This window comes from Balaenoptera acutorostrata, chromosome 17 (assembly GCF_949987535.1).
Source record: "Balaenoptera acutorostrata chromosome 17, mBalAcu1.1, whole genome shotgun sequence".
Classification (NCBI taxonomy): domain Eukaryota; kingdom Metazoa; phylum Chordata; class Mammalia; order Artiodactyla; family Balaenopteridae; genus Balaenoptera; species Balaenoptera acutorostrata.
The window spans coordinates 37106117-37119286 of record NC_080080.1 but is presented as its reverse complement, the minus strand read 5'-3'; the positions used below and the strand labels follow the sequence as shown (position 1 = coordinate 37119286).

At 38.2% G+C, this 13170-nt stretch overlaps 1 protein-coding gene across 10 annotated transcripts in view; it reads left to right on the top strand.

The window, feature by feature from the left end:
- VPS13B (vacuolar protein sorting 13 homolog B) overlaps positions 1–13170 on the top strand; it is a 769553-nt gene that overhangs the window by 702895 nt on the left and 53488 nt on the right. For all 10 annotated transcript variants that reach the window (XM_057531718.1, XM_057531717.1, XM_057531723.1 and 7 more), the window contains 2 exons: positions 2471–2626; positions 12378–12641. In XM_057531718.1, the coding sequence (XP_057387701.1) occupies positions 2471–2626; positions 12378–12641 (420 nt within the window). The remainder of the gene's footprint in view (positions 1–2470; positions 2627–12377; positions 12642–13170) is intronic.

Below are 13170 nucleotides of genomic sequence, written 5' to 3'. Positions count from 1 at the left end.
ACACCATGGGAAGGAGGACTAAAGTACCACTAGGCCTCCTGAATTCCTTTTTGTAGATTTTCTCTCCAAGGAATGTCATTCCTTTCCTATTAAATTATATATATATAATTGCCAATGATATTTAGATGCTTTTTAACTGTAAGCCAAACATTACAAATATTCTATTGGTCATGCGTGTGGGGAGAAGTGTCATGTTTTTCTCCCACTTAACTTTTCTGTGTGAACTAATTCCGAATGTATCTGAATTTTCATAATTCAAAGAAAATATATATGCCAAAATTTTGAGAACAAATAGCTGCCAAGCGAAACCTGCCAGCATACTCCTTGGTGACATTCAGTCATTAAAAGCTGTGTACACAGAGTGAGCTACCTAAAACTGAGCTCAGATGCAAATGTGAACACTCCTCAATTAAAATTACATTGTGTATATTAAAACTTTTTTTAGAGGCTGTGGAATTTTCAAGAAAAATACAGCTGAGCTTGACCTTAAGTACCTTACCTCATTATTTTTTTGTCATTTCCAGCTACTAGTCTCTCCAAAGAAAACATCTTTCTTTGTTTCTTTTAGTTTTGTGTGTACCCTGAGCTTTATTCCCAATTGCTGCTACAAAAAACTGAAATGGTTCCAAACACCACTATTGTTTTTCTTTTTTTTTTTTTTCTGTAACTAATATTTAAACATCAAAGATACTCTGGTACTTTTATGTTGAAGAATGTATATAAAATCACATTTTCCCTAAAGGTATTTTATTTGCTGTCCAGGAATTTTTTTTTTTTTTAAGCTGTTAGACTTCTTTTTTAGAAGTCATCTGAATGGTAGCCTTTTGATTTCACAAGATCACTGGCGATGGTATGGAGGACGAACTGGAGCGGGGCCATATTAAAAGCAGGGAGATGAGATAGGAGAGTTCTTTTTAATATTTTAAGATATTTAAAAACAAAAAAACCCTCTCAGTTTTCCACCAAAAAAATCACATTGTGATGACCAGTGACCTTGGGAAATTTTCAAATTTAAGCACGTTATAAGGGTTCCTCCCAAAGCTAAAACTAAAAAATAATGTTTCCATCAAAAAACTTTTATTGTTATGGCAATTCCCATGTAAGTCCTTAATGCATTTATTTTAAGAGCCTATTATGATAGCTCTTACATAATATTTTCAAAGTTTTATTCATTCTGTTAATTTGGAAAATGTTTCATGTGATTAGCCTTTGGTTAGCTCTTTTAAAAAACTATATATTATATGAAGGAAAATTTTAAGTTTGTGTATCATCTAAATCTTTTTCCTAAAATGTCAGTTTTATTTCCTTATACTTAGTAATCATATAGAACATTGTTTATTTTCATTTAAATATGTATCCTAAAGAAGCAGTCATTATTGTTGTTTTAGAATACTTGTTCAGTTAGTGGAATTAAGTTTGGAATACTTAATTGCAGTTAGTGGATAGGAGTAGAGATAGAAAATATTTGATGACCATGAAAGAAATCTAAATATTACCAAAAGTGGCAATGCTACATGAATAAATATGAATGTGGATCAGGAGACTCAACTGGTAAAAGTTAACAATAAATACATGCGAGAGGGCTTCCCGGGTGGCGCAGTGGTTGAGAATCTGCCTGCTAATGCAGGGGACACGGGTTCGAGCCCTGGTCTGGGAGGATCCCACATGCCGCGGAGCAAATGGGCCCGTGAGCCACAATTACTGAGCCTGCGCGTCAGGAGCCTGTGCTCCGCAACAAGAGGCCGCGATAGTGAGAGGCCCGCGCGCTGCGATGAAGAGTGGCCCCCGCTTGCCACAACTAGAGAAAGCCCTCACAGAAACGAAGACCCAACACAGACAAAAATAAATAAATAAATAAATTTCCTTTAAAAAAAAAAAAAAAAAAATACATGCGAGAAAAAAGTAGAACAGAGACATTTTCTCACACATTCAAAATGTTAAAGGTATTTCTAATTTGATATATGTGATCTCATAAGTAGACTGTATTAAATGAACTGCATCTTCAAATTGCTGTTTTGTTCTTAATCAAAAGAAAAAATAAGGAATGGCAATTTAGGGTCAAAAATAATGCTACAAACCAAATTTAGCTTTAATTACTGTCTAGCCAGAAGAAGGAATAAACCATCAGCCAAGACCACGATTCTTTGATCTCACATTTCAGCCTTCTTGTCCTCCAGATGAATGAAATGGTCTTTCCTCAAATGTTCAACAGGCCTTTTACCATTTGATAGGACAGTTATTTTTAAGAAGGTTTAAAATGTGATCTGGAAAACCACATTGACTCTCTGTGGCATATTTGCTATTCTTAGCCTGGTTGAATAAGCTGGAAGTGGATGAATAATGCAGGTTAGAAAGAAAACAGATGCTAAATATTACAGATAGGAAGGTTTTCCAGCAATGAGACTTTCATTTTAGGGCTAGTTTTTGTTGGCACTTTTGGCATTATGACGAGTGTTGTTTTTCTCTCCAGCTGTTACACATCTGTATTGAAGGCTGGGGCAATTGGCGTTGGTCAGAGCCCTTCAGTGTGGACCATGCTGGGACTTTTATTAGAACTATTCAGTACAAGGGTCGAACTGCTTCACTGATCATCAAGGTTCAGCAACTCAGTGGAGTACAAAAACAGGTAAGTTTCTTTGTGTTCATGGCCCAGACAACTCTTGATCATTTGATGTAATTAATGGAAGGGAAACTTAAAGAAATGAAAATATCAATAAAAAAAAAATCACACTGCCATGCCCAGTTATGCCTACTCCTACCATGCACACGAGCACTTAATAAGTGCTTGTTGATGTTCCTGATGTTGATGATGGCTTCATACCCCTTGTCCCATGTCTTTTACAAGAGCTGCTAACGAGCAGTAAACTTTACTGATTTTCATTTCACCTCTTCTCCCTGTCACCACCTACCTTCTGGTGGAGGTGCTAATGAGCTGTGAAATGGCCAAAGCGTCTTTACTGAGAAGGAAAAGAAGTCAAGGATGGTGGGGACTCTGGATAATCCAACAGTGGATAACCAGGAGTTGATTCTCATACATGTAAGAATAACCTGTGCGCAAGTGTCGTGATTCTCTCCCATGACAGAGTGGGCCTGGGTCTCCAGCAAGCTTTCTTTTCCTAGGAGTTAATATTAACTGCAGTAAAAATTCACTGCAGTCTAACTCTTGGCATATAAAACTTCAGCTCTCAGCACATATTTTTATATATTTTATAAAACTTCCTTCTGGCTGTTTTTGAAGTTCTAAGACTGCAAAGGGGAAAAAAAAGTATCTGACACTTTTTTGTGTTCTTAAGATGTGAAAATGTGGTTTTTAAAAGATGTTTTTCAAGCATGGAGCATATGACAAGAGTAGAAAGAAAAAAAGGAAGTATTAAAATCTGAAAACTGGCTTCACTGCACACATAATAACTGGATTTGTCATAAGAGTTTTAACATATACATCTGCATCTGGATTGTAACAGTCTATCCAGAGCTTATGTGAACTGAGGACGTGATAGAGACAGCACTCAGTCCCTAGAAAAGGAAAAAGGGAGCTTTCCATATTGAGCACCTGGGGCTACTCCATTGCTGTATGCCAGGGGCAGGCAGGAAGCAACTGGTGAGGTGAACAGTAGGACCTATACCATATACATTCTTGGCCTGCACCTAATCAGGGAGCTGGACTTCATGTTCTCATTATGGTGGGCAACAGAAGTGAAAAGAAACCTATAGCAGAGGAGTCTCAGACAAGAAGCATGGAAGAGTCTTCCCAGTCAACTGACCATTCCTCCAAGTATTTGTTGATTGCCCCCTGTAGAACAGAGAAAAATGAAAGACACTAAGTATGTAACACAATCTTTGCTCCTAAAATGTAAATTTATGTAAACCCAACAATGTGTACGACTGACAGTAAGTGTGAAAGGAATTTAGAGGTTTCACTAAGAAGATTTGACTTGAGCTGGGCTTTACAAAACATGTTGAATTTAGATTAAGAGAGGGCATTCCAAGTCAGCAGTATAGGATAAATAAAGATACAAATATGGGACAAATGTGTCTTACCCAAGGACTCATGAGGGGACCAGTGTGGCTAGTGTGGGCTTTGAGCTGGAAAGTCATAAGAACCAGAAGTGTCTCTCCTATCTGCCCTTAGAGCTCTCTTACATGGATATGCTCTCAACAAATATCTGCCCAATACACACTGGTTTTCTGATTCTGTCACTCATGGTCTCTCAAGAATGCCTTGTCTACCTTCCCATTCACCAGCATGCCTGAGAAAAGGTCATACAGCATCTGTTTGAATACTCCAAACGATGAGAGTCTCATTCTCTCACACATCAGCCCTTCCCATTGTTGGTTACTTCCAGCAGTTAATGAAATTCTTTCCTAATTTTGACCCAAAATCTGTCACCATTCAGCCAGTTTTTACCATTCCTCAGAACTTGTGAGGCATACGCAAAAAGCACACAACTTGTTACCTCTCCTCTATGTTACAGCCCTCCAAAAACATGAGAGGAGGTAGAATATTTCCCCTTAGTTTCTTTCCCTCTAGGCTAGTGGTTTTCAAACTTGAGTGTATATCAGAATCCCCTGGAGGGCTTCTTAAAACACAGATTGCTGGGTCCCACCCCCGGAGTTCCAGATTCAACAGCTCTTGGGTATAGCATGATAATTTGTATTTCTAACAAGTTCTCAGGTGCTTTGACCACCATAGCTCTGGTCTGAAGTTTCCCAGTTCATTCAAGTCTTTGGCATGTGGATGCTAGAACATTTACCAGTCAGTGGAAAGGCAGGGTCCTTCCGTGGAGAAATCTTTTCAAGGAATGTCCTTGGTGGTTAAGATCACAGGCAACCTTGCTAGCTGCGTGATCATCAGCAAGTTATCTAACCTTTGTGAATCGCTTTTCTAAAATGGGACTAGTAATAATAGTGCCTTCCCGGGCTTCCCCGGTGGCGCAGTGGTTGAGAATCTGCCTGCTAATGCAGGGGACACGGGTTCGAGCCCTGGTCTGGGAGGATCCCACATGCCGCGGAGCAACTGGGCCCGTGAGCCACAACTACTGAGCCTGCGCGTCTGGAGCCTGTGCTCCGCAACAAGAGAGGCCGCGATGGTGAGAGGCCCGCGCACCGCGATGAAGAGTGGTCCCCACTTGCCGCAACTAGAGAAAGCCCTCGCACAGAAACGAAGACCCAACACAGTCATAAATAAATAAATAAATAAATAAATAAAAGAACGTGAAAAAAAAAAAAAATAGTGCCTTCCCTCATGAACTAAGTATGAGAATTAAATGAGTTTCTATATGTACAGTGCTTACAACAGTGCCTGGCCCATTGTCATAATCCAATAAATTTTAGTTACAATTACAATAATGAAATATTCCCAGGCATGAGTAATGCTGGTTGGACTTTTTTGTGTTGCTATGTTAATGCCTCATTCTTGCCATAGATTTATCTACTTTCACGAAATGATATTAAATTTCAGGGATAAATTAATACATACAATGTACCTGAGCAGATACTATTGCAACAGTATATCATAAGCCCAAAAAGTCGGTCATGTAAAACACATTATTTTTTTTAATTCTCACAAAACTTTACCTACTTTTTTTCTGATTGGAAAAGATTTCTCAGTCCTAGTACTTATTACCTATATGACCTTAGGCACATTTCTTAACCTTTCTATGCTTCATATTCCTTTTGTAAAAGAAAGCACCCAATAAATACTAGTTCACAGTGTTATTTTTATGTTAACTATTATAAAGTATATCTGGAAACACAGAAAAGCCTAATGAAGAAAACTAAAATTACCCATAAATCTACCAACCAAAAAATATATTCTATTATTAATTTGGTGTATTTTTTCTACTCCTTTTTTCTATGCAGAAATTTTTTAACCAACTTGAACTCTGATTGTAATTACAGTTTTTCAACTTGTTTTTTTCCCTTAACATTATATAATGCTTATTTTCTCATGTTATTTAAAATTCCTGAAGTTATCCCTTTAATGGTTGCATAGTGATTTACCATATGGTGTATCAAACCCCATGTAGACATTTCCTTGTTGTTGGGCATTTAGTTAATTTCCAATTGGTTACTATAATAGATCCTTAAATACATATCTTTGTGTATAAATATATGTACAAATTTCTGAGTCTGTCCTTAAAATAAATTGCTATAAAATTTAATTACCTGCACAAAGGATATGAATGTTTTTGTGGTGCTTGATGCACATTCCCAAATTAAAAAGATGTACTTTATTTCTTAGACAAAATTCATCATTTTGTCTTACCAGAGTCTTGTTGGGACTACACTAACCTTTTAAATAATTAAATATATATTTGTTCTAAAACTTCTGCTGATTTCCTGAGTTTTTCAAACCATTAGCATTTTTTAAATCTTAAATATTTATGAGGGGTTCAAATCAGAACTAAAAAAAATTTCCATACATTGAAAGTTTAAGGAGTTCTTTTAATCACTCTCTCTGTTAATGTCAAATATACAGATTTTAAGGCATCTGGTGCCAAGTCACATTTCAGAACTTTTCCAAATGTTATTTGTACTGGTAAATGTTAATAATCCTTTTCTGCGGGGAATGCCTCTCACACTTTTCTCTGCTTCTACCTCATTTATAATAAATACTCTTTAAAAAAAAAGTCAAATCTAGCCAAACAGGAAAGGATTCTTTGGAGAGCGATAATGGAAGCATAACCAGCCCTTGCATCGCATTTACCTTTTTGAAAGGAAGTGTCTTCTTCTCCCACAGGAACTGGGAAAGTCCATTTTACATTCCCACTATCATGGAAGGTACATACACATATAACTTATATTTTGAGTTGTAGCATTTCTTGTCATCATCAAATGAGATTGAGCTCTATATTGGGGCCATTAAAAAAACTTAGCAGAGTATGGACACCAAGGGGGGAAAGCATCGGCAGGGGGTGGGGGGGCAGTGGTGGGATGAATTGGGAGATTGGGATTGACATGTGTACACTAATATGTATAAAATAGATAACTAATAAGAACCCGCCGTATAAAATAAATAAATAAATAAAATTTTTAAAAAAACTTAGCAGAGCAGGGAAAATTAGAACACAGAAACAGCAATTCGTTTAACCTAGAATGAAGCAAATGGAAAGTGGGTTATACTGAACCCAGGTAATACGAGGTTCAGCAGACCACCATGCCAACCTCAAACCAACTGTTGCAAGTATCAACATTGTAAAGAACCTTTCTAGTCAGTGTTTTTCTGCCTTTCCCCTCTCTCCCTCCCTCTCTCTCTCTCCCCCTCTCTGTCTGTCTGTCTCTCTTTCTCTGTCTCTCTCTCTCTCACACACACACACACAAAAATGTATTATTTCTTTTTAAATTGGATTTTTTTTTATGGTCAGGGTAGATTAACTAACATTCAGATTAGCTCTAGTTAAAGTACGTCAGAGACAGAATTTCCTCAGTTGGCCAGGTTAGGAAGATAGGAACCAAGCTTCCAGAAGAGCTTCGTGGATTCCTGCCTCCCTCACATCTTCGCTTCTTTCCTTCTACCCCACCTGGGCCTGGAAATTTGCAGTAAACCGCAGCTGCCTAATTATGAAGCCCCATTTGGGGAGGAGAGTGTGTGCAGCTCCCTGATGTACCTTAACTGCATTAATACACCACTGGACAATGGAGAATTGGCTAAAGCTTGCCTGAACAATGACGTTTGGTTACCTGTACCCTGCCTTTCCTGTACCCCTCTCATTTCCCCAATTCAGTGAAAACTGACCACACGTAAAATTTCTCAGGGACTTTGTACATTATACAACTACTCACGCACATGTATTTGCTTCCGTGTTTTCCATCCCTTCATTGAGGAAAGCTTTACCACTCTAAAAACCTAAATGTACACATGAATGTATGTATATATATTTGTATCTTTATACATACACTTTTAATCATGGTTAAGATATCATTTTCCAGTGCATCTGGTGCTCTGGAGTTATTCTTTAATATCGCTATTCTTCTTGGCACTGATCTAATAAGAGTTCTGAAACCTGCTAAGTAAAATCATATGTGGAAATCTTCAATACACATCTTTGTGGCTTTGGGGAAAGAGGGGAATTAGTGTGAAACCTGGAAATGTGTATTAAAGAGAAACCCTACATTAAAAAAAATTAAGTAGCTGTCTTCAACTGATAAATTAATCTTGAAATTCTAACCATAATTTTCAAAATAACGGCACTGTAAGTGTTGCCACTTTGAAGAAAAGCAGGCACGGCTCTCACTGAACCCTGCGGGGGAGCAGCGGTGAGAGCGCGCCACGCCACGCGGCAGCCATTTTGGATTTTCCTTCATCTAAGTAGCCTTCCCTCCCTGGCCACTTTTAAGGGTTTTCTTTTTATCAAATTTGAAAGCCTATTTAACAGGCTTTTTGGTTCAAAATGAAACTATAAAAACCCACCAAGAGGATCTTTGTCTTTAAACAAAGTGAGTCCCAGATGGTTGCGGAGATTCTGTGGTTTCTGTGAGAGACAGCCAAATTCTCTCCTAAATCTCATGGGGCCCAAAGGTTCTGAAACAAGAGCAGTGAGCACACGTTGCCAGGCCTGGACACATCGGAATAAGGACAGAGTTAAATACCGCCTCAGAGCTTTCTATTGTTTATTCAAAGTTGGGCAATGCTATGGCGTCATAAGGCTTATCATGAGTGTCTAGCCTACATATGCTAGAGAAAATCTTGTGTGCTAGTTTAGAACTCATAGTTCAGTGGACTTCCATGTTTGTTATTTTGAAAATATTGTTTTAAAAGATTATAATGTCCAGAGTATCTAGGGGAAATGTAACAGTTAAGCATAGCTTGGTTTTTACAGATGTGTTCCTTCTAAAGAAAATTCAAAGGAGTAGATTGTTGGAAAATACATGTTTAAGAAAATGCTAAACCTCACTATTCGAATAATGCAAGTTGAAACAACAGTGACTTTAATGTTTGGTCTGTCAATCTAGCAGATTTGCTTGGGGTAAATAATAGTTCATAAGTTGTTCACATTTTTTTGTGTAAATAATAGTTTTGTTTTAAATGATAGTTACAAAGTACTCCTAATGACATAGGAAAATGTATCAATTAGGATGCTTTCAGCCTGAAGTTACAAAATAGGATTTTTAATCTTCATAGCAAGCTAATGAGGCAGATACTATTATTGTTCCTATTTTATGTTTATTATCTCACATAACAAAAAGGAAGAAGGCAGACTCGATGTCGGTTAGTTAATTAAGCAACTCAGTACTGTTATCTGCTTCTCTGCCGTCCTCTTGAATTTGCTTTCCTGACCTCAAGATGGCTGCAAAAGTTATATCCTCTCCTAACATCTTCCATGGCAGAAAAAAAAAAGGAGAGTTTTCCCTTCTCAAATTGTCTCCGTTATTATCAAAGAGTAAAATCTTTCCCAGAACCTTTTAGCAGCCTTCCCTTTTTATATTGTTCGCCAAAACAGAGCTCCATGTTCACCCCTAAACTAATCATTAGCAAAGAGGTAATGGAATTACCACGATTAGCTTGTACCAACTGTGATACAGCCAGTGGGGGTCATGGGAGGTGTCCACCTTCCCTGAGTACTGTGCTGCTTTTTTGAGACCTAGACCAAATCAGTGATTTTAACAGCAAAGGAAAAGGAGGGACCAGCTATTTGGAATGGAACCACTGGTTTCTGCCACATTTACCTTGTGATGGGCAACCTTTATTCTCTTTATGTTGTTTCTGTTTTCTTAATTAGTAGGTATTAATTTTATGAGATACAGACAGTCAGGATGGTGATCAACACAGACTCTGGGCCAGACCATCTGGGTAACATCAGAAAAGTTATTCAACATCTCTGTGCTTCTCTTTTTTTCCTTGTTAAGATGAGGAGTCATTGTAGCGCCTGTTTTATGTGGTTGTGAAACAGGAGGCAAGGGGGCAGGGCACAACCTTTAAAAGAATGACATAGCCATAGGACATGACAAAGACTGGTTAGAACCAACTGGGTCCAAGATGGCAGAAGATTCGACTTCTAGTAGACCTTGAGCCTCATTATACAACTCATTGTGATACGTTAGCGTGCTAAATGACACACCTACAAGCACCATGACAGTTCTGAGGCCAACCATAAAAGGTCAAAAAGTGGGCGGTGGCCCAATTCCTGGAAATCCCCACCCCTTCCCCAAAAGAGTTGGAATAATCCTCCCACTCATTAGCCTGTGAAATTACCCAGCCTATAAAAACTAACCACGCCACATTTTGAAGCTCTCTCGCCTTCAGAGATGGCCCACACTCTGTCTGTGAGTGTGTTTCTCTCTAAATAAGTCCACTTCTTACCTATCACTTCATCTCCAAATTCTTCTGCGACAAAGCAGGAACCTTAAATTCACCAGGAACAGTTGCTGTGAGAATAAAAGATAATTTGTGAAAATACTTTGTATTAGTCACGGTTCTCCAAAAAAAAAAAATCCAGAACCAGTAGGGTGTATGTGTGTACACACACACATATACATATATATGTATATATATGTACATAGAGAAAGGGAGGGAGAGATTTATTATAAATTGGCTCACACGATTATGGAGGCCGAGAAGCCCTAAGATCTGCCATCTGCAAGTTGGAACACCAGAAGAGCTGATGTGTAGTTCCAGTCCAAAGGCTGGAAAAGACCAGTGTCCAGCTCAAGCAGTGAGGCAGGAGGAGTTCCCTCTTACTCAGGCTCTTTGTTCTTTCAGGTCTTCAGTTGATATGATAAGGCCCACCCACGTTCAGAAGAGCAGTCTTCTTTAGTCAGTCTACCAATTCAAATGTTAGTCTCATCTAGAAACACCTTCACAGACACACCCAGAGTAATGTTTGAGTAAAATATCTGTGCACCCCATGGCCCATTCAAGTTGACACATAAAATTAACCATCATATCCTTAGACATACATGCTATACATGTATTACTTAGCATATATTTTATAACCTGGAAAAATATTACGAATAAGGAAAACAGTATGTGACAGTCCTATCTTCCTCAATCATGGTGAAAATTCATATTACACAGGATTTGCTTTCTAAAAGTATTCACTGCATAGGAGTAAATTTTGTGTTATCTTTTCAATTTCCACCAATTTAAGAGACATTTCTTAATGCCTGCTCTGAACTATACTCTTAGCTGGATGAAAAGTTAAATAATACATTGGTTTAATGGATAATTCTGTGTGTTTTATAAAGATAATGCTTCTACGCTGTAAGAAAAACCTGAATAAGATAAAATATAATTAGGCTTCTGAGTTAAAAGTTGTTTGTATTATCAGTTTATACAGAGATTTCGTATTGCATAAGAGTGCAATAAACCCTTGGAAATCAGCCTCAGGGAATAAATTGATCACAATTGTCATATCAGCTATGAGAGCTGAAGTCTTGTTTCCAGTCCCCTTCCTTTTTGACTGCTACATTGTTTGATACCATCGACCACCACCTCCAGTCAGTCTCTTCTCTCGTGGCTTCAGCAGCCCTGCTTTCTCCTGACACTCCTCCGTCCCTTCTCTGGCTTCTCACCCTGAGTCTGTACCTAAAGTCTTGGTCAGTTACTGGGTTTGAGCCTCCACCCTCTTTTCCAGGTAAACTGTCTTCCTGTCCGCACACATTTGTGAGGCTTTAATTTCACAAGTCTTCCATCTCCAATCCCACCTTCACTCTCAAGCACATGACCAGCATCTGTAGCTGGGCATGGATCCTGCCTACATGTCTGTCCTTTGAATACTGCAAACTCAACATGACCAAAGCAAAGTCCCTTCTCTTCTTGGAAGCCTCTTCTTCTTCTTGTACTCTCTAAATAAGCTAACGATTTCATTTTCTTTCCATTAAAATCAGCATAGTTTACTCTGTCTGAACAAGGCATACCTTGTTTTATTGTGCTTTGCTCTATTGAGTTTTGCAGATACTACATTTTCATCAGTTGAAAGTTTGTGGCAACCCTGCATCAAGCAATCCAACAGCATTGGCTTGCTTCGTGTCTCTGTGTCACATTTTGCTAGTTCTCGCAATATTTCAAACGTTTCCATTTATTATTATCTTTGTTACGGTGATCTGTGATCAGTGACCTTTGAAGTTACTATTGCAAAAAGATTACAACTCGCCGAAGACTCAGATGATGGTTAGCATTTTTTAGCAAAAAAAATTTTTTTAATTAAGATATTTAAATGTTTTTAGACATAATGCTTTGAATACTTAATAGATTACAGTATAGTGTAAACATAACCTTCATATGCACTGGGAAACCAAAAAATTGATCTGACTCCCTTTGTTGCAATATTTGCTATATTGTGTTGATCTGGAACCAAACCTGCAGTATCTCCAAGGTTTCCCTGTATTTCCAATTGATGAAGTCTTATTGATTGATGGATTGATTGATTGTCTTTCAGATTATCATCTGTGGAAGACAGATTATCTGTAGTTACTTGTCTCAAAGCATAGAACTAAAAGTCGTTCAACATTACATTGGTCAAGATGGACAAGCTGTGGTTCGAGAACATTTTGACTGCCTCACAGCCAAACAGAAATTGCCTTCGTACATACTAGAAGACAGCGAACTGACCGAGTTGTGTGTGAAGGCCAAAGGAGATGAAGATTGGTCAAGAGACGTGTGTCTGGAATCCAAGACCCCTGAGTATAGTGTTGTCATTCAGGTATGAGAAGTAGTACAATCCAGAATAGAGCAGCTTTAAAATTTGAAATTTCTCGTTATGTTCTTTATTCAGTACAGCACATAATTTATTAATAAATGATATATACAGAAGAGGGGAGGCCTGAAATAATATAAAAAGGCTTTGAATATTATTTCTCAAACTTTTTTGTCCCCATCCCACGACAACACGTTTGTATCAGTTCCAGTAGTTCTCATAGCCAAGACTCTACCCCTCCCAGATGGAGATGATTTATATCTCGAAAAAGATTCTGATGCACAAGGGCTTTGGAGGGACGGGAGGGAATAAAGGGTGTCCTCCCCACTTGAGAAGCTTTATGATGATCTGCTACTTTTTTATCTCTTTCTCAATCTCCACCATCATCACTTTCATTCCCATAAAGGACAAATCCTCTCTTTTGTTCTCCCACTCGCTCTTATATCAGTCTCTCCACATACAAATCCCTTCATCTTTATGGAAAGAATTGGCCCCATTGACTCACTGCACATTCACTTTATGCCATAATGAAGTC